This window comes from Pelodiscus sinensis, chromosome 1 (genome assembly GCF_052426305.1).
Source record: "Pelodiscus sinensis isolate ZL-2025 chromosome 1, ASM5242630v1, whole genome shotgun sequence".
In the NCBI taxonomy this organism is placed as follows: Eukaryota; Metazoa; Chordata; order Testudines; family Trionychidae; genus Pelodiscus; species Pelodiscus sinensis.
The window spans coordinates 294,457,306-294,479,443 of NC_143052.1; the positions used below are offsets into that span (position 1 = coordinate 294,457,306).

Consider the following 22,138-nt stretch of genomic DNA (forward strand, 5'->3'; position numbering starts at 1 on the left):
TAAAATCTAAAGATTTATTAATAAAAAGAAAAAGTTGAGAGTAGAATTGTTAATGAAATCACATTACATACATCAGTCACCAAGTTCTTGATGCAGGCTCTTAGCAGAGATGCAATAAACTGCTATCTTAACAGTATCTGGAGTACATCCTTTGTTAGGAGGAAAACTGAGGGTGGCATAGGGAGCAGCCTCTGAGGCTTTGCTGTACAGCCAGCTCGATATCCAGACTCAGCTGTCATTAAGTGAGATAATCCAGGGGAAGCCACTCAAACATCCAAAGAGGTTGTCCAGGGTCAGGACACCAGCCTTACAAGGAAGGGTGGGTGTGGCAATGACATCACATTGCAAGCTTGTTGCAGGACCTAAGCCTATTGGGGGACAGTGTGAGTGGAGGTGGTGACCTCATAGAGACACCTTGACACCAGCCAGGCAAGACAGAGATGCAAGGCAAGGGCAACCTCAGAGACTCACATGACTTCGCAGCACCAAGGCTCCTTTTCAAGATTTCTCCTTGGGGACTGAGACAGAATTAGAATTAATGAGGAGGAACCTCATTAGTTTTCACCTTCCCCACTACTGATTTTGTAATCCCTGTTTAGAAGGTGAGCGCCTCAGAGAGGTTTAGAACTTGTTGAGTCTGATTCATCCCCCTAAGACTCACGTTATGGTTCCAGCCATCTTGTGCGAACCAACAAGGCCAGAAGATTTGCATGTATGTCCAATACTGGATGAGTTCACATCCAAAATTCAGTCACCCTTCAAATTAATAACAAAATATGAAGAAGTTCGACAAACAACACCGCAAAACATTTGGGTTGTCGATGGAAGCTGTTATAGGAAAGACGGACAGGTCGTTACAGGTGCAGCTGCCTTGCACGTATCCTCTGAGAAGAAGATTTTACAACGGGTCAGTCTTCCTTCTGCACAAGCTGCTGAGGTGATTGCTATTATATTAGCACTAGAGAATGCCAATGATGAGGACCTTACTATATGTACCGACTCTGATTGGGTTTTAAGATCTTTTATTGACTGGATGACAGTGTGGAAGCAAAGAGATATGTGCACCACAGACAATTGACCTGTCATCTATGCCCAGTTCTTAGATTATGCTTGGAGTCTGGCTGAAAATCATAAAGGAAAAACTTTCCTCTTTAAAGTAAGGGCCCATCGCAAGGATCAGCAGGAGATATCTGTGCTGAATAACACAGTAGATCAATTGGCTAAACAAGCGGCTATGTTATCTGCAGACATGATGTGGCAGCTTCCCACAATCTATAAGGAACAGATCGATGCTGTCGAAGATAAAACAACTTTAAAGGAATCAGTGGATGTGCTTAAACTGCAAGGAAAAGATAGGGAAATCATGCAGTTACTACAACAAGGCCGGTATAAGGACTATACAATAACAAAACATGCAAATGGACCTATCCTGGCACAAGAAATGGTGTCAGATCAACCGACGGGAAATTCACTTGTGGTAATGCCCACTATATTATGTCAAAAACTGATAGAGTTAGCGCATGCGCAAGGTCATTTTGAAGCAGATAAAACTGTAAGCCGGATTAAGAATATTGCATGGTGGCCTCGACTATGGGCAGATGTCGAGCATTACGTCAATAACTGCCTGCAGTGTGCCCAGAACAATCCTATGGCATGAAATAATCAAATTCCACTCAAACATCAAGCAATCAATGGACCTTGGCACAGACTTCAAATTGATCTTATTGGTCCATTGCCTAGGATGAGTCGAGGAAATGAAACTGCCTTGTAATTGTCGATTCGTTTACGAAGTGGATAGAGGCCATACCAACAAGAAATTGCACTGCAAAGAATACCGCTCGCATGTTGCTAAACACAGTGTTTTCTCGATACGGCTTACCCTCCATTATAGATAGTGACCAAGGACCACATTTTACTGCTGAGATCACAAAACAACTGTGTGTTGCATTAGGAATAAAACAATTATTCCATATCGCAGGCCACCCACAAGCGTCAGGGTTGGTTGAACGAACAAATGGAACATTAAAAACTGCATTAAGAAAGGTCGTGGAGACATCTGACAAGCAGTGGGACGCACAACTCCCGCTTATTCTCATGGCTACCAGATCCACCGTGGGCTCCGCTGGGTATTCACCACATGAAATACTCTTTGGTAGACCCATGAAAACTCCTGAACTTTGGTAGATCGAAGGAGGGGTGCCTCCTGATGACTTCCAACCGAAAGTCAAGGTAGCAGAGAATCTTAAGCAGTTATTAAACAACTTGTCCGATATTCAACACACAGTTGCGCTAACGTTAAAGGGCAACATTTGCAAAATGGACAAAAGTCTTGGAGATGATTTTAAAATCCACGAATGGGATGTCAGAAACAAAGTTCTTTACCGACATTATAGCGAAAAGAGCCACCCGTTAAGTCCTCGATGGATGGGACCCTGTTATATAGTCAACAAAGCAGGACCCACCGTTAACAGCTTGAAATTAACACACCAAGAGGAGAAAGATCTTGAAATGGTTTCACATCTCTCAGTTAAAAGAATGGGAGACCCTGACATCAGCCAGGCAGGACAAAGGTGGAAGGCAGGGGCAATCTCAGAGATATGCCCCCATGTGACTTTGTGGGAAGCTGTCCCAAAGAGGTGGGGCTAGAATTGCTCTGAGACTGATCCCCTCTTGCGGTGACCTGAGACATCTGCTGGGACCTCTCAACCTCCCACTTCTTAGAGTTTTGATGCTAAGCAGCCAAAAGGGGACTATTGATAGGGAGTTTTCTCAAATGTGACCCATGACTGTCTCTTTCTTTGCAGGTTCTGCACAAGGGCTTGTCTGATCTCAGGCATGCCATGCTGGGCAACCTGCTGGCAGAGTCCCCAGACACAGACTCTAATACATCTTGGAGGTGAGCATGATAAGGATGGGCAGAGAACAATGTTACCTTAGCGCTTGAGAGGAACTAGAAAAGGGAAACTGGAAATCCATTTTTCTGCCTGTCCTTCTAGTCTGCACCCCACTGGACCATCTTTGGTCAGGGCAGTGCTATGTTGGGCCCTTCCTCCTTCAGGGCCAGGGGAAGGAGATGGAACTTCAAGTCAGGGCCATAGACAGCTATGGAGTAAGAGCCTCAAATCTCTCACCCATTATCTTACCTACCCTGCTCCCGCCACGAGATTCAGATGGCTGGTGCTCACAGAAGAATCAGACTCCTTCCTAGAAAACCAGAAGGGCCCAAAGGGAGTCAGCTCTTCTCTTCTACCAGCACTGAGATTCATGGGGGAGGGAGGAGAAATTGGACTTTCAAGCCAGTGAAGGACAAGGGGTCTGTCTCCATCCTGAGGAGCTATTCAAGAATCAGGAGTTCAGAAAGGTTAGGAGCGGCCCAGACACTGAACATTGTCCCAGTCTGGAGAGAAAAAGACATATTGTGACAATCTCCTTCTCAAGCTCCATGATCAATGAATCAGATATTCCACCCTGAGCATGTCTCAGTTCTGGGGATGGACTCATTTGCACAGCATGCACATCTGTCTATGGAGTCTGACCTTTCTCCTTCCCCCACAGTATGTCAATTTCTGCATCGGGTCCAGAGTGTCCCAGGAGAAAGCCAAAGTCATACAGAGCAGCAGAGCCCCATTTTTGATTCACCATCCCTGAATCATTCCTGAACTTGGCATGACCTCTGAGCCTTGCTCCCTGACTCCAGGTGTAGGCAGGCTGGCTACAACAGGCTGTAAGGTCTGCAGCTGCAGCAGCTGTGGATTGGAAGTGTTCCCCTTGGTAAGGCAAAGTCAGAGCAGGGAATGAGATAGACTTGAGTCAATGAAGTCTGTTCATTGAAGATCCTGGAACTTTAAGGGTACCATGTTCCAACCCCTGATCCAGGCAGGTTTATACCTGGCCTTAGGTACTTTCTTGTACTCTTGAAGTAGCAGGGAATGCAAGCCATCATGGGGGGCCCTGCCCACACCCCTTTGCTCCAGAATCCCTTGTGCAGCAGAAGCTGAGGGTCTAGCTCTAGCTCCTCTCCCCCAGTGTCTCCCACAAAGTGACATGGGGAAGAAAGACTAGAGTCCTTGAGCACAGGGGAGATTGGGACCTGACAATACTGATGGAGCCCCCCCTCTCCTTCCCAAACTAGGGAACTTGATGGCTTAGCTGCAACCTTCCACCAGTGACCCAGCCAAGGACATCAGCCAACTAGCTAGCAAAGGGATTTAATTACATCTACAAATTGCCAGAGGTAAGGAAACCCAGCTGGGAAATGGGTCGCAATAGAAAAGTGACACTGACAGAAGCCAGGCAATGGGACTCAAGAAGAAATGATCCCCTTCCCATCTGAGACAGTCCCCCATTGGGTAATGGGAAACCTATTGAAACTCACCAAATCCTCTGAGATGGTCCCCAGCTGGCAGATTAGTCTGTCTCTCTCCTTTCCCCCTACTCCATTTAGGATCAACCCTCCCTCCCAGGCACCAACTCCATCCATAGGGAGCTCTGCTATTCTGTGGGGCCAGAGATGCAAACCAATGGGAATGGAAGAATACAGTCACCAAAACCAGAAAGAGAAATCTGACAATGAGAAGCTGCAATGGAACAGTTGTCATAGGGATACATAGGGAATGGAGCCAGGAGCTTCTCCTACAATGGAGTGGAGGGGGGCATGGCACTGGAGGTCACTAGAGAGGAAGACAAATTCATCCCAGGGTTCTAGTTGCCATTAATCCTCCCTGATTCCTGGGGGTATCCAAGTCTCTGGAACACATTTGTTCTCTTGAGGCTGGAGGACATCGCGACCATGGTGATGAGCACCCTCCTCCCTATTTGATACTGTCACCATGTGCCTGAGGGCTCTGCAGGGGCTGCACCTTTTAAGGTGCCTCTGATAGGATGTAGAACCGCACACTGGACCAGGAGAGATTAGAGATCCCATTGGGATCTGCCCCCACCACCTCTGCAGAACCTGCTCCAGGTAGAGGAGGATTTTCAAAAGGAGCCTCTTAAGGGGTGTATGTTCCCATACGCTAGTGCAGAAACCAAGGTTAATGCAGGTACTGTCAGCACTGCTGACTGGCAGACTAAGAGCAGCTGGGAGGATCAAAGGGCTGGGAAACAGACTGGAAGGGCTTCTAAAGAGTGAGCAGGCAGAAGAAAAGAACTGCTGTCAGCAGACTGCTAGAGAGCCATCCAGGAAAAGCCGCTGGCTCCCAGCAAGGGGCAAAGAAGTCAACAGACAATATCCCTTGACAGACCTGAGCATAGAGTGGATTTCCAGACTCCGGGGCATGGGGAGTGGACTGACAGCCCCACTGAGCTGAGTGAGCCAGAGTCACACCCTCCCCCCATTTGGCCAGGGGATACACTGATACGCCACCTCCCAGAGCCAGACAGCTCCAAAAGAGAAGACAAAAGATAATAAAAGACTGACTTGGGGAAATGCTGAAGGAGGATGCAGCAGGAATCCTGGCTGCAGGAGAGATTCTGCTTGTTGCAGCTGCCCTAGACCTGTGAGCAGAGGTTAGCCTTTGCCTAAAACTACAGAACCCTTTGCTCTAACATCTGGAGGATCCTGGGTGAGGCATGTGGCCATATGCCCAGTGGAGTGGAAAGGCCTAGGCTCCCACACTAACTCATTTCATGGAGGGGACCCAGACCACTTTTCCCTTCATTGGGGAGAAGAGGGTAAAGACATGATAAGCCCTGAGTTGTTCACAGGAATGAAGGGTGTGTGTGCGCTGCAGACCATTTCTTTTGTGAGACATTAGACCAGGGGTGGGCGATAATTTTTGATGTGGGGGGCCACTCCAAGATTTTGGAAAGTGGTTGAGCGCTGCATTCTTCCATGATATTGATGGAGGAGATGCAGGGTCTGGGATGGAGGTTGGGAGACTGGAGTATGGGATGGAGTTGGGATGAAGCAGGCGATTGTGACCTAGGGCAGGGGACTGGGGTTTGGGATGTGACCTAGGGTAGGATGGAATTGTGATCTGGGGCAGGAGACTGAGGTGCCAGATCTGGGAGGGGTATAGGTGTAAGAGGGGGACAGAGGGTTTGGGTATATTGAGTGGGGGGGGGGGCAGAGAGTTGGGACAGGAAAGGGCTGTGGCCAAGAGACTTACTTGCCAGTTGCCAAACTAGCCTGACTGCCTGCAGACTTAAAATGTCTCCCAGACTGCCTGCCTGGCTATGTGCTTTATGAATAACTAAGCCAAGGATAGGGAGTGGGGTTCTTCTTGGCTGCCTGTTACTCCAACAAGCAGCTCACATTGGCTGGTTATACTGGGGGCAGGGTGGCTCTTCAAACTTCCTTCCTTCCCTCCAGTTTTAAAACAGAAATGGAGCCCTGCATGGTGCACAGGGCTGCTAGGCTAGCTGGGGAGCCTGCCTGGGGCTCCCCGCTGCCTCCTCAGGCTGGATTTGATGGCTTGGCAGGCCAGATCCAGTCCATGGACCATATTTCGCCCAGGCATGCATTAGACTGTACATTATTACACCCTGTTAATCTGGAACTCAATTGGTGAACTGGATGGAGGGCCCAGGACTCAGATACCCATCACTCAGACTAGTTGATCCCACACCTCCTCTTATCCCCCTGGAGTTACTATATGAGAGGCAGATTCACAGGATCCTAGATCTCTTCCATAAGGTATGGGAGGAGCCAGGCCTAGGAACAACCAAGTGGTACAACGTATGTTCTGTCAGAGGGAAAACTTGGAGCTGCGGCAGGCTTTGTTGTGGGAGAACATATTGAAATCTCAGAACCAGGAACAGGCTGACAAAAATGGGCCAGAATGTAAAAATGTAAACCCAGCAAAAGGGTTTGCTGTTGCTGCCCTTGAAGTCAAAATGCTGGCCAAGTGGCAAGGATCATTCAAAGTTATAAATAGGGCAAGGGCAATTGGTGATGAAATCCACCATCCTGGGAAAAGAAACGAGACAGAAGCTATACTACACGGACCTACTGAAGACTTGAAAAGACCAAGGCCTCCTCATCATGCCTTTTTCATCAGTTGGGCTGCCAGCACCTTTAATCCATGATGCTAGAAAGAAAAGAAACAGCATATACAATTAATTGAAGGCCTCCCTTTGGTGTTCATAGCATTGGAAGAACAGTTCAACAGAGTCTACCATCAAGTGTAGACCATTATGGGGGAAAAAGGTCCCTGAGAATCTGAGAACCCTATCAATTTCACAGCTGTGAAAAATGTGTCACAGACTATGAAATCTATCCTGCATTTTGAAATCTGATCTCCCCATGGTGCTAGGAGCCCGGGGCACCCAGCTGCTCATCTGTCCAGGCTGGGGAAGGACAGGAGCCATCTTGAGAGGCAGTGCAGAAATGAGGGTGGACCCTAATTTAGCCCTGTGCTGATGGCTGCACAAAAGAGAAGATGGCTTTTTTGGTACCCCCTCCCCACAACAACTTTGCAAACTCTCCGCTCCCCCGCAATCCTATTTTGGGTCAGGACCCTCATGGTTAGAACACTATAAAATTTCAGATATAAACATCTGAAATTGTGAAATTGACCAACTTGGAGAACCTTTGACCGTGAAATTGACAAGAATGCATGGTAAATTTGGTAGGGTCCTATCTATGACCTATTCCATGGAAGTTGTGGGAAATGGTTTGCCAGAAACTTTTGGCCCTGTTGGATCTCAGGTCTTTGGGGAATCCCCAAGTGCCGCCTTTCTCCAGCTGGGGCTCCCAATCCAAAAGGGGATCAAAGGCTAATGTGTGGGGTTATGAGTAGGGTCACTGGCTGTCTATGTTTTCCCAGACATGATCTCTTTTTTGGTCCTCAAATCTTCCTCCAGGCAGACTTTAGAAATATTAATGTCTGTGATTTTTCCTGGCCTTCCAAGCTGGGTGGCTGCAGAGCAGCAGCCACTGTCTGGGCACCCAGTTTGGATGGCAGTCCCACTGCCAGCAGTAGCACAGAAGGAAGGGTGGCATGTTATGGTATTGCCACTCTTCCTTCTGCACTGCTGCTGGTGGTGGTACTGCCTGCTGGTGGTGGCACCAGCGCAGTGACCCCGACGTAGGTGTGTGCAGGGGGTGTGTCAGGTGTGCCCAGGCACACCCTAATGTCTCAAAAAAAGTGGCTTTGCATTTTAATTTAATCACATGATATGCTCTTTTAGTTTTAAAGTATGGATTGTTGTATTATGCAGGTCATGTCCAGGAAAACCCAGATGCACGGTTTGCCTGTCAAACATCAGCATCCCTTGTAGAGTCCAGATTATCCGACCTTTGGTAATCCGACACTCCGCTTTATCTGACCCTGCAGCTCCCGGGGACAAAGCGGCGCTGACAGGAGCGGCACCAGCGGCTCCAGGGCGCAGGCCGGGAGAATGGCCCCGCTTGCTGCCCTGTCACTCTCCTGGAGCCGCTGATGCTGCCCGTGCCGGCATCGCTTCGTCCCCAGGAGCTGCAGGGTCAGATAAAGCGCAGGTGGGAGAATGGCCCCGCTCGCTGCCCTGTCGCTCTCCTGGAGCTGCTGATGCTTGCAGCTCCCAGGGATGAAGCAGCGCTGGCAGGAGCGGCATCAGCGGCCCCAAGAGAGCGATGGGGCAGCAAGCAGGGCCATTCTCCCACCCCATTCCCTGGAGCTGCTGATGCCGCTCCTGCTGGCGCCGCTTCATCCCTGGAAGCTGCAGGCAACAGCGGCCCCAGGAGAGCGACGGGGCAGTGAGCGGGGCCATTCTCCTGCCCCACGCCCTGGAGCCGCTGATGCCTGCAGCTCCCAGGACGAAGCGGCGTCGGCAGGAGCGGCATCAGTGGCTCCAGGAAAGCGATGGGGCAGCGAGCGAAGCCATTCTCCCACCCCGCACTCTTGAGCCACTGATGCCGCTCCTGCCGGCGCTGCTTCGTCCCGGGAGCTGCAGGCATCAGCGGCTCCAGGGCGCAGGCAGGGAGAATGGCCCCACTCACTGCCTCGTCACTCTCCTGGAGCAGCTGATGCCGCTCCTGCCGGCGGCCGCTTCATCCCCTCCCTGTAGCACCCAGGGATGAAGCAGCGCCAGCAGGAGCGGCATCAGCGGCCCCAGGAGAACAATGGGGCAGCAAGCGGGGCTGGGCGCCTGGGAGCTGCAGGGAGGGAAGGGGTCAGGGTCAGGCAGGGACAGGGACAGAATATATACAGTAGAGTCCCTATCATCTGACATATTCGGTAATCCGACCATGTGTCGGTCCCGTTTAGGCCGGATAATTGGGACTCTACCGTAATAAAAGGTCACATACTTCTTTGTACAAAAAAACTTATTACTTACCCAGAGAATAAAAATACTGTGTCTACATGCCACTTGTATCAGCCAGAATGTATACAGCCTTCTACTAACTCTGTAGTCTCTTGCTGCCTGCTGCCTCTTCCTTAATTTCCTGGAATAGCAAAAAATGAAACTTAGCCTCTGAGAGAAGCACAGCCAAACTCAGGTGGACCAACATCAGAAGTCAAATAAAAAAAATCATGAGACACTTAAAATAATGAAATTTTTTTTAAAAATTAAAAAATCATTTTGGGTCTTTGTATGTGTCTTTGTTTTCTGAGCCTTGAGGACACACTCGGGTCATGTTTTTGGCCTTTTCTCTGCAAACCTGAGTTCTTGAAACACTTTTTATATGAAAGCTGAGGATGTGTCTACACTCCAGAGCCTATGGAGACACAGCTGTGCCTGCATAGCCCCCAACCTTAGATGCAGCCAACATGCACAGAAGTTTTTCTATTGGCACATCACCTCCACTTCCTCCTTAGACTCATAGTCAGAATCAGTAGTCAGAGCAGTAGTAATGATGTTAAATTGCAGTTACCTAGCTAATCATATAGTCGATACAATTTATAACAACTATACGATTAGCTGACAGGACCGCTCTGCAGAGTCGCAGCAGGGGTAGCTCCAGGAGCTGACTTGAGCAGCTCTTACTACATTTAAAATGCAGAGGTGCGGCATCCTGGACCAGTGCAAGCCGGGATTACTCAGTCCCAGCTTAGAGTCCAGCAGACCCTGGCTGCCGCAAACGGGCTGGTATTGGAGCAGCCTCTGCTCATGGCAGCCAGGGTTAGCCATGGGCAGGGGCTGCTCTGGCAGCAGCCCCAGTCACCCAGCCCTGGCTGCTATGAACAGAGATTGCTTTGCATCAGACTCCCATATACCCACCCTCCAGCCTCTGATAGAAGCAGCAGGGGGAAGGGACGTGGCATCCTGGAGATGGTGCTGGGAAGAACCTGCTTCTAAGCTGGCTCCCCCCAGCACCAGTTCCTGTTCCCCCCCCCCCTTTGCTGCTTGGGGGGGCAGGAGAAGCAGAGGCACAGCAGGGAAACAGCACGAGCGGGGACTGAAGCTCGCCCATGTTCCCTGTGACACTTCTGCTTTTGAAATGTAGCAAGAGCCCCATGGGCTCTTCAGTCCCCTCACACCATTTCCCTGCTATGCCTCTGCCACCCGCTGAGACGGTGCTAGGGGGAACCAGCTTTTAAGTCAGCTCCCCCAAGCACTAGCTCCTGCTCCTCCCCTCTTGTTGCCTCTCTCTGATAGAGGCAGAAAGGGGTGGGGAGCAACAAGTCAAGTCACTGCTCGACTATCCAGTAAGCTTATGATTATTGGATAGTTGATGAGTCGACTAGTTGCTTACATCCCTAAGCAGTAGCAGGCAGAGACATGGGTCAGGAAAACCCAGATCAGCTGTTGAGCCAAAAAGGTCTATCTTCTATTTGAGTGTGATACCTCTTGTGCTTCCTTCTCCATATCTCCCTGTGCTAGGCAGTCTCATGCTCAAGCCCTCTGCTGCCACCTACTGCATGGTGGCCAATGGGAGCTGGCAAGTAACTGATATTGGGTGTACTCAGAGCACACCTATGGAATCCGGCCATGCTGGCAATATAAATATTCCCAACCCCAGCCTAATCTGAGAATCCTAATTCTGTGCCTCCTGCATGTCACCTTGAGCAAGGACTCTAAGCAGCTCTGTGATTTCCAATTGGCAAAAACATAGGTGCTCTGGGGACCAGGGCGCCTAAGAGTTTGGGAGGCAACTGAGCAGCAGCTTTGAAAATGGCAGTGGTGCCTACATGCCAGCTTTATGCACCTAAAGAAGAGTTGGCTTTCTGTGTTCCCTCTATGTGCTACACTGGCTCTGTCCAGAGAGCCCAGATACCAGACCTTGATCAAGCTGCCTGAGACGACCACAGACTCAGTGCAGCAGCAAAGGCATTCAGTCAGGCTTATTATTGTTAATGAAGCACAGTCCTAGTATATGGTGGGCTCCACAAGGCCACTCCCATGTATGGCTGTTACATTGGACTCAGCCCAGTAAGCTATGGGGCTTTCCATTTTCACTAGGTCAAACAAAGACACCCCTTCTGTGACCAGTTTGTTATTACTGTTATATACAAGTTAAGTACTGCCCCTCTGACATAATAAGTTCATAGAATCATAGAAGGTTAGGTTTGGAAGAGACCTCAGAAGGTCATCTAGTCCAAGCTGCTGCTCAAAGCAGGACCAACCCAACTAAATCATCTCAGCCAGAGCTTTGTCAAGCTGGGCCTTAAAAACCTCTAGGGATGGAGATTCCACCACCCCCTTAAGCAAACCATTCCAGTGCTTCACCACTCTCCTAATGAAATATTTTTTCCTAATATCCAACCTAGATTACACCCACTGCAACTTGAGACAGAACTTCTTGTTCTGTCACCTGCCATCACTGAGAATAGCCTAGCTCCATCCTCTTTACAATTCCATTCAGGTAATTGCAGGCTGCTATCAAATCCTCCCTCACTCTTCTAAAGAAGAAAAAAGTCCAGTTCCCTCCACCTCTCCTCATAAGTAATGTGCCCCAGCCACTAAGAATGTTTGTTGCGCTCCGCTGAACACTCTCCAACTTTCTGTAGTGGAGAGTGGGGAAGAGGATTTGGATTCAATACTCCACATGTGGCCTCACCAGTGCCACACAGAGGGGAATAATCACTTCCCTCAATCTGTTGGCAACGCTCTTATTAATGCAGCCCAATATGCTATTAGCCCTCTTGGCAACAGGGGCATATTATTAACTCATATTTAGCTTTTCATCCACTAACCCCCCAGATCCTTTTCTGCATAACTGCCACTTAGTCATCAGCCTAAGCAGTGAGTGCAGGACATTGTGGTACCTCATCAGATTTCTTTTGTCTCAATTCTCCAATTTGTCTCGGTCACTATGGACTCTATTCCTACCTTCGAGAATATCTACCCCTCCCCCTCAATGTAATGTCATCTGTGAACATGCCGAGGGTGTAATTCTTTCCATCATCCAGATAATTAAAGAAGATGTTGAATAAAACTGGCCCCAGGACTTACTCCTGGGGCACTCCACTTGATATCGGCTGCCAAATGAACAGCAAGCCATTGATAACTTACTACCCATTGAGCCCAATGATTTAGCCAGCTTTCTAGCCACCTGATAGTCCATTCACCCAATTGCTGGCAAGACTGCTGTTGGAGACAAAATCAAAAGCTTTGCTAAAGCCAAGGTATATTACACTCACCACTTTCCACATATCCACAGAGTCAGTTATTTCATCACAGAAGACAATTAAGTTGATCATGCATGACTTGCCCTTGATGAATCCATGTTGACTTTGTGACCACTTTCCTCTCCATCAAGAGATCTCCATCATGTAAGATCGTCAGTGCTTTTCGGGAAATACTATGCTGCTCCCGTTTGGGCAAGTCTTTTTCCGAAAGACTTTTGCGCAAAAGGGCCAGTGTAAACAGCACAGTAGTGTTTTCCGCAAAAAAGCCCCGATCGCGAAAATGGCGAAAAGCATCCTGCCAATCTAGACATGCTTTTCCGAAGATGCTTTTAACGGAAAACTTTTCCGTTAAAAGTATTTTCGGAAAATCATGCCAGTGTAGACGTAGCCAGAATGTTTTGCATCAGCAAAACACTTATGGCTAAATTAGGTGTCTCATGAAATAGAAAGGGGCACAAGCTCCAGGTGGTATGAATAAATGAATATTTAGGGCTGATGAATGGAAAAGTTTCTAAACCAAGTATTTTGAAGTGATTATGATCCAAAAACTTAGAAAACATTTCAAAAGTGAACTTTGTGGAAATGCCAGAATCTGGGACTGGAAGACAAGGCATGGATCGCTTGATAATTACCTGTTCTGCTTATTCCCTCTGAAGCATCCGACACTGGTCTCGATCAGAAGACAGGATACAGTGCTAGATGGATCATTGGTATCACACAGTATGACCATTCTTATGTTTTTAAATTTTCAAAACACTAAAACTCTGATTTTTACCAGACAGCACTGGAAAACCCTAGCGTGGAATACAGTATGTTTTCATACTGTATTCCACTGAACTGAAGAGCTAGGTTGTGCCTTTAATGCACATGTTGGAATGTAGAGAGAAGTTGAGTTTCTGTAAGCTGAGATCCTCCACGAACACAATGCTTCCCAAACAATCCCAAATATAATCCTAATGTAACCCTTTACTCCACATTCTTTTTGCAACTTCCCAGTCTTCTCCCTATCCCTCAGATATCCCTGTCCACATATTAACCTACTTACTACAATGCCATTCCTGTCTCTGCCACAGTACATAGGAATTACAGTCACCAGTACTTTTGAGCCTCCCTCCTGTATTCAACCTCCTTAGGTTCCCTACATATTGGATTGTGATGGTTCCTCTGAAGCCCAATATTTTTGGGCCCAATCTTCCATTATAAGAAATGGAATAAAAAAATCATACTGACCTCATTACAAGTTTTGGATGTTGCAGGAAGGCAAAAACAGGATCATTACTGCATCAATTTGTATCGAAGTATCAAATCAAGAATTGACTAGCTCATTATTAATAAGGATGTGATCCTACAAGCCAAGCAGAAAAGTTACCACTCATATGCTGCAGTAAATTTTCATATAACTTTTTCCATTTTACCTCAAAGGCCCTTCCTTTCCTCTAATGAAGTCAGTAATACACTCCTCTAGGCTTTTGTGGGAGCAGGCTCTGTACTTTGATTTATAATGTGAGAGTTCTGAATGTACAGCATGAAAGAACAGGTAAACAGAACATCCTCTGAGACTACAACGACTGAAGGCTGAGATTTTATGTATGCCCTCATTGTCATTTTACTGATTTCTCTGCTAAAAACATGCTGCCAAACAAGTGTGCAATATTTTATAGATTTTCTATCACTTTATTAATTTGCAAGGATAAATTCAATTTTAGAAGAACTCAGTTGAACTTATTTCACCAAATGTCTGTTTCTCAGTTGAGCAGCACCACTAATTAAAAAGTAACACCAAAAAGTTTTGAGCCACATCATGATCGATGGCCTCCTTTTTAAAACAATCACAACAGATTTTGGCTTCTGTAGTGCCTGACTCTTAAAAGAGCTTGCAGGACTAATAAGCATATGAAATGTAGATGGTTTTTATTATGATATCATTGACACAATAAAAAACTGGTTGCTCAGTTATGGAACATAGCACATTTAAAGTGCTTTGAAAGAACCTAATGGTGTGACATTCCAATAAGTCACATTTACTATAAAAGAGTTAGAACTATGGATGTTAAGAAGCACGTAATTGACTAATCATGTAGTCGATACAATCTGAATCGACTACACAATTAGTCAATAAGGGGAGGTTCTCTGTTCTAGCTTGCACCAGATCCAGGAGCTACCCTCACAGCAGTTGTGCAGTTTAAATGTAGTAGGAGCCAGACAAGCAGACAGCCCGGTATGAACAGCTGCAGTAGAGGTAGCTCCTGAGGCTGGTGCAAGCCGAGACTGAGCAGTCCTGGCTTGTGCTGGCTCTGGGACCACAGCAACTCTGCCTCCCCTGCGCCCACCCAAGCACCGCGGAGACGGTGCTGGGGGGAACCAGTTTTTATGCCTGCTTCCCCGCTTGCTGCCTCTGATACAGAGACAGTGGGGGGTGGGGAGGAACAAGTAGTTGAGTAGTCATCTGACTACTTGATTAGTCACTTACATCTCTATTTAGAACCACTTCTGCAGCAGTAGTCATCGGGTGGCAACCACCTCTTTCAATAAGTGACAATTTAAATGTTTAAGGTTTATTTAATTGGTATGATAAACAGTGGATAGTTTTAATTTGACACATTATACTTCACTTTCTATACTCACCTGCTTACTATCTCTGTGCAGCTTAAAGGGACCAAAGCAAGGGATGTAAAATCCTGTTAAATCAGTTAACTAGTTAAACAGTACATTTAACTGGTTAATGGACTAAGCAGGATACCATGGGTAGAGCGAGGCTGCTAACAGGGCTAGCAGCACCATGGGACTGCTGGCTCCCAGCTCCATAGAGCTCCTGGCCCTGCAGGACTGCGAGTTAACTGGTTACCGGTAAGCATCACCTGGTAAGGGTGATACTTACCAGGTGACCAGTTACTCATTCACACCCCTAACCAAAACAGTGTCTATTATTAATATAGCAGCACAGATTTTCAGTAATACATTGGAACTAAATTATATTTACTTTTTCAAGGTAGACAGGGAAATGATAATTTTCCTGACTGCTTCCATGGACTTGTATAGGAGCAGGCTCAGATCTTGTTTCTCTTTGACCATTGGCAAAGAACTGATGCAGCAATAATGTCAGTTTGTTAACACTGAACCATCATATTTTGCTGCACATTTCCCAGATGCTGTTACATTTTCTTTTATTAAGTAGGTCACATAATGGCCGTTGATAGGTTTGTATAGAAAATACTTGATTTAAGATAATCTGCCCAAATACAGGACAGTTATAACAAACATTCCTGGAATCTCCTTCACTAAACTAGCAAGTTTGGCCATTTGGCATAGCTAGTGCTTACCTAGAGAATCCTAAAGCATCTATAACTGCCACTGAAGTCAGAGAGCAGTTAGGGAGAGGAATGCATAATAGCTCTTTACTTGTTAGTACGGCTCCAAACAACCAACAATTGTTTCTTATAATTTAGTATTCAAGCTATAGTTCCCCCTGGTGATCCTTTCCATCATTACAGAAAACACTTAAAAAGCGACTGAGACAGTTTTTTTCTGACAGGAGTAGGAAGTAAGTTACAGAAATGTGTGAATAATAGGCAAAGAAACAGGAAAACTCAGCATGCACTTTTATTCTCCAAAGTTAAAGAGAATTGCAAAGCACATATAGTACAAATACTTCTTTCTTTATATAGTCCATTTAATATTCTATAGGCCATACTGGTTAAAAAAAGATCTGGTTTAGGGTGAAAGTGAAGGCAGATACAACAACTTTTTAAAAATATAATAAATTAAATTAAGGGAAAGTTGATAGTACTGAATGTAAATCGGAAGCTCAGACTTGCAGAAATTTGATAAGGAAAGCAAAGGGACACAAGATGAAATTTATGGCAAACTGAGTAAAAGGCAATAGGGAGTTATTTAAGTATATTAGGAACAAACAGACGTCTAACAATGGTGTTAGTTGATTACTACATGGAAATGACAGAATTACCAGTACTAAAGCACAAAAAAGTAGAAGTGTTCAATAAATAATTTTTGTTTTATACTTGAGGTTGGAAATGACAGTCATATAATATGATAACATACTTTCCATTACACTAATATCAAAAGAATATTAAATAGCAACTACAAACAGTTAAACATTTTAGATCAGCAGATCTAAACCATTAACATTAAACAGTTTTTAAAGAACTGGCCATGAGATCACTGGATCACTAATACTCATTTTCAATAAGTTTTAGAACACTGGGGAAGTTCCAGAAACCCGCAAGAAAGCTAATATTGTGCAAAATAAATTAAAAGGATAAACCCAGGTAGTTATAAGCCTGTTGGTCTGATGCCGATCCTAGGCAAGATAATGGAAAGGATGATTCAGTATTTGGTTAATAAAGAATCAAAGCGGGGGGGATATAAATAATGACAATCAACATTGAAAATAGATCCTGTCAAACTAACTTGATCTCTTTTTTAAATTAAATTACAAGCTTGGTTGATAAAGATAATAGTGTTGATGTAACATACATATACTTCTGTAACATATGAGTTGGTACCAAGTAACATTTTAATTACAAATAGAAATATTTAAAATGAACATGGTATGTTTCTGGTGGGAACCTGTAGAGTGAGTTCTCAACTCTATGCTATTTAACATTTTTATCAATGACCTGGAAAAAAGCATAAAAACATCAAGTTTGCAGATCATACATAAATTAGAGGAGTGATAAATAATGAAGAGGACTGGCAGTGGCCACTGATTCAGCATAATCTGGATCACTTGGTAAACTGAGCTCAAAAAAACAACATGCATTTTAACGTGACTAAATGTACATGTAGGAATGAAGAACATAGGCCAAATTTAAATGGGGGGAACAACTCCTATCGTAGGAAGCAGTGACTCTGAAAAAGATTTTGGAGTCATGGTGGGTATCAAAGTGGGTTTTACCCATGAAAGCTCATGATCCTATATATTTGTTAAGTCTCTAGTGGTCTTGGTTCACTGCCCCCAAAGAAAAAATTGGATGGACTGAGCGGACAAAGCACTTCTCTCTGAAGCCAAGCAAGAGAGGTATGTGGGCTCCACCAGGAGAGATTAATATTTTAAGTAAGAGAGGGAAGGCTCTACAAGAGAGCCTGGACAACTTTAGGTACAATGCCAGGCACAATGGATCCAGATTTGAACAGGAGTTCTCAAGTTTAATTTGGGCTACTGTTACATCATTTCTCCAAAAATCAAATATTGATCCACTGTAATTTGTTGTAGAAAAGTGCTAACTGGGACTGGAGTTGCTATTTTCAACAACCATTACCAGGGTTTTTTTTGTTTTGGGGGAGGGGGGTAGTTTTTAATCTTAACAAAAAAAATACTGCATTGGTGACTTCTCCACAGAAACAGTATGAAACAAAACAACAACAAAGACATTTTGATCTTTTTCTTGTTATGTGGGACAGTCTTACAATATGGATCCAGATATCCTCCAATCAAACTGAAAATTGTTCCACTTTACTGGGTGCTGGAGTAGGGATTTGTCAGAAATTATCAGGAAGCTGCTGGCTGTGGAACTTCGAGCTGAGACCAGGACCACACACAGTGACTGGTGAAATAGGGTGGTCCTGGAGACATGGCTATAGAATGTCTGGATAAGGAAGGAGATAAATCTGTGGGGAGTTTCCCCTGATGTCTGTGAAATTTTTTCTCCCTGTGAACACTGGAAAACCCACATGGATGTACAGCTCAATGAGAAAAACTGTGGGCTGAGGAAGCTGTGTATAGCAGCACATACAATCTTGCAGAGGTGCATGATCAAAATGAAAAATCCCAGTCCTGAAGCTAGGTCTAGCCTACAGTCCTGTGTCAGAAAAAGCTACGCAAATTGTACTCCGCAATTTGCATAGCTTTTTCCAATAACTTTTCCAGAAGAGGCTTTTCCTCCATTTGGTCCCGTCAAGACGGGGCTAAATGGCGGAAAAGCCTCCTCTTTCGAAGGAGCCCTTATTCCTCATAGAATGAGGTATATACCGTGCTCTCTGAAAGAGCATGTTTGCTCTTCAGCAAAAAAAAGTGGAAGAATAAATGTGTTCTCTGGACGCAGCAGAGATTAGACATACCCTGAGACTCAGTACTCTGTATGTCTCTGCCATACCTGGTCCACACTCAGAAGGGGCTGATAACTAAATGAGGGCCCACAAATAATTTGGCACCCGACCACAAAATGTTAATCTGGTTCTAGGGTTGAGGGTCCCTGGACTGGAACCCAGAGTTGAGGGTGAACCTGGATTCTGCTACTCAGCATTGGAAAAGTGGCACCAGCAAGTCAGTGCATGGAAAAACTGCCTGAGTCACTGTGGGAGTGACAGAGGATTTGAAGGACTGAACCCCAGAAGAGAGAAACAGACAGTGAGTGATCTGAGCAAAGAGTGGAGCCACAAAAAGGATGCTGTGATTCCTTTATTGAGAGAGGAGCTGCAGACCAGATATGGAACTGGTGTGATGCAATGCAACATGGGAAGGGGTATTGGCCTCAAGAGCTAATCCCCAGAGTAATCAGAAGCCACCAAACAATGAGTACCCTGTGACAGATGCACAAACTCTGGCATCTCAAATAGTTATAGGTTATTTTACCTTTGTATTTGGCACTGATGTGGCAGCTGCTGGAACCCTGTTTTTGACTCCTAATAGGTGTTGATTTGGGATACGGTTCATCTGCCTAAATTCACAGAGAGGTAAACAGTTCTGTAGACTTTTTAAATCCTTTTTTCCTCTTACATCATGCTCGGTTACTACTATTAAGATTAAACAATCCTTTGCTTTATACAGACTGTTTGCTCACTGTATTTACCACAGGTCATATACTCCCCAATGGAAAAACCGTTGATATCATACCCACTCAGACTTGCTTGGACTTTCATGGCCAAAACATAGGATACTACAGTCTAGGGCCCAGGCTCTGAGAGGAAAACTCAGGAGTTGAACCCCAGGCAAGATCAAGACCAGACATCCAAGGAGGTGCACTTGGAGAGGCAGAAAAGGAAACTGATGAAACCAGCTATGACACACAATCACAAATTGTGGTTTGCTTTTTGTTTTAGCACACCTGAGGAGGGTGTAAAAATTGGCCAGGCACCACCTTGCTTCAGCATTAACTACAAAGACATCATGTAACTAGAGAAGTCAGGAGAAGCTGGATTCATTTCAGTGAGAGCATAACAGCCAAATCAGGCTTAAGTATTAAAGTTCTCTAAATAAACCAGGTCAAATCCAGCACTTGATCTCTCAGCTGCACCAGAGATCCTTTCATGGGTATCCTGTCACCAAGCTGGGACAGACATTACATGTTCAGGCTCTGCACAGCCACATGCTTCTTTTCATAAACCTTCGAATTTTTAGGGTGTTTTAGTAACTTCTAGCTGTTAAAGCAGCATCTTTGGCACCTTCGCACCCCATTTAAGTTACTGACTGCCTGCCTTATTGTAGGGCCTGTACAGCCCATTTCATCACTCTGCCCGATTTGCATTCCACGTGGTTTACCCTCCCTCTCACAGGACACATTTGCTCGTTAAGATCTGCAAGCCCCCTGGCTTCCCCCCAAGCAGGCAGTTACTTGGGTCCGGTGTAATGTCAAAAGTTCCTACCTTATAGGATAGTGATAGAAATGTAGCCGTGTTAGTCTGGGGTAGTTGAAGCAAAATGCAGGACAATGTAGCACTTTAAAGACTAACAAGATGGTTTATTAGATGATGAGCTTTCGTGGGCCAGACCCACTTCCTCAGATCAAATAGTGGAAGAAAACAGTCACAACCATATATACCAAAGGATACAATTTAAAAAAATGAACAAATATGAAAAGGACAAATCACATTTCAGAACAGAAGGGCGATGCGGAGGGCGGGGGGGGGGGGGGAGGGGGGAGGGGGAGGAAGGAAGGTAAGTGTCTGTGAATTGCCCTTTGGTAGTCCAAGGTGGGGTCAGAGGGGAGAGGTTTGTAAAATGTGGTGTTCGAGAAACCTCTCCCCTCTGACCCCACCTTGGACTACCAAAAGGCAATTCACAGACACTTACCTTCCTTCCTCCCCCTTCCCACCCCCCCCCCCCCGCATCGCCCTTCTGTTCTGAAATGTGATTTGTCCTTTTCATATTTGTTCATTTTTTTAAATTGTATCCTTTGGTATATATGGTTGTGACTGTTTTCTTCCACTATTTGATCTGAGGAAGTGGGTCTGGCCCACGAAAGCTCATCACCTAATAAACCATCTTGTTAGTCTTTAAAGTGCTACATTGTCCTGCATTTTACCTTATAGGACTGTGCTACAAGTAGCACTTTCTTATTGGCACGATCGTAAGGAAGTGCTACTGTAGGAAACAGCTGCTAGCGGCAGCACAATTCTACAGGGAGCTGTTCCCGCCCAGGCCATTTATGGGGCCCGCGGACTGGGCTCCCTAAACACAAACCTACAGCGTGCGAAGTAAAATCCGGCGCTGCTGCTCCCCTCGGCCATACCCGAGCCCGCCAGCGCCACAGCCGTTATGCGTCTGCAAACGGTTCGAGCCTCCGCGCCAAACCGTCACAACGCGTCGCTTCCCCGCCCCTGGCAGCGCAGCGCCAAAAAATCCCCGAGATCGAAGCCGCCTCGCGCGCCCTGCCTGCGGGAGTGTCAGAAACCGTCAACCGAACCCTCCGCGGAGAGCGCGCGCACGCCGGCCAGCCGGCCGGCCGCCCCCTCCGCTCAGGTCTCGCTCCTTCTTGGTTCAGGCCGCAGTTTCCTATCGGCTTCACAGGGGGCGCCGCGGGAGCTGCTGACGTCAGAGCTCGCGCCGCGCTGGGTCGTGGGCGGTTTGTTGCCACAGCTGTCATGGGATGGGCCGGGGCGGGGCGAAGCAGGAGCCTCTAGCGGGCGGGTGAGGCCAGCAAGCCCGATGCAAAGTGCGGGGGGTCCAGGCGATGGGCAAGTGGCGGCAGGTCGGAGAGTGAGCACCGCGGGCACCCAGACCGATAGCGTGTCAGGTGAGCGCCCCTCCCCCTGGAACCACTTGTCCTCAGACCCACAGCGTCCCCAGGTGAGAGCTTCTCGGTTCTGGAGCCCCCACCTCTTCCCCTGGTATCCGGGCTGACGGATGGGAGGGGGCCCATCTCCCCCACTGCCTGTTCTTTCTGCCCGTGCAAACCCTGGGAACTGACCAACAAGCTTGTTTCCCCTGCTGTTGAGTGACACTGACGTGGGGGTTAGAGCTCGCTTGTTACTTCCCGGATGACATTTTATGATGCCGCAAAGGTTGACCTTTATCCATTCCCAAGACTGACAGCTAACTAGGAACTGCCCTTTGACACTGCTTTTGCTGAGGCTTGTAGTGGAGATGGGATCAGCCTCCCCAGGATTATCTGGGAGGAAGATGGTACTTTGATACACCTGCAAAGTTCTCTTCTAAGAAATATACATAGACAGCGGTAAAAACAAAAAAAAAGGGGGGGGGAGGCTGGTTTTTAAAATCTGATCTTCTGCAGCTGACACTAACTTCAAAAACTCCAGTCATCTGAAGAAGTGGGGTTTGCCCACAAAAGCTCATGAGACCATCTACATGGTTTGTTAAGTCTTTAAAGTGCTACCAGACTATTCCTTGTTTTTTAATTTTTCCATAACTTCAAAGCACCTCTGAAAATCAGGTCATGATATAC

At 46.4% G+C, this 22,138-nt stretch overlaps 1 protein-coding gene and 1 long non-coding RNA gene across 5 annotated transcripts in view; one reads left to right on the forward strand and one right to left on the reverse strand.

The window, feature by feature from the left end:
• LOC112545513 (uncharacterized) lies at positions 1-21,059 on the reverse strand. Of its 2 annotated transcripts, XR_012900673.2 has the most exons (5): positions 20,921-21,057; positions 19,090-19,174; positions 13,728-13,842; positions 9,262-9,370; positions 1-7,031 (listed from the first exon to the last, which is right to left on the reverse strand). It is a non-coding gene; the product is annotated as an uncharacterized LOC112545513 (long non-coding RNA). The 2 variants fall into 2 exon arrangements; XR_012900672.2 differs by lacking the exon at positions 19,090-19,174 and having other exon boundaries at positions 20,921-21,059.
• CDADC1 (cytidine and dCMP deaminase domain containing 1) overlaps positions 20,992-22,138 on the forward strand; it is a 27,822-nt gene continuing 26,675 nt past the window's right edge. For 2 of the 3 annotated variants that reach the window (XM_075919056.2, XM_006121335.5), the window contains exon 1: positions 20,992-21,469. In XM_075919056.2, coding sequence (XP_075775171.2) covers positions 20,992-21,469 — 478 coding nt within the window. Of the gene's footprint in view, positions 21,523-22,138 lie in introns of all 3 variants that reach the window. The other variant, XM_075919055.2, reaches the window with a different exon arrangement.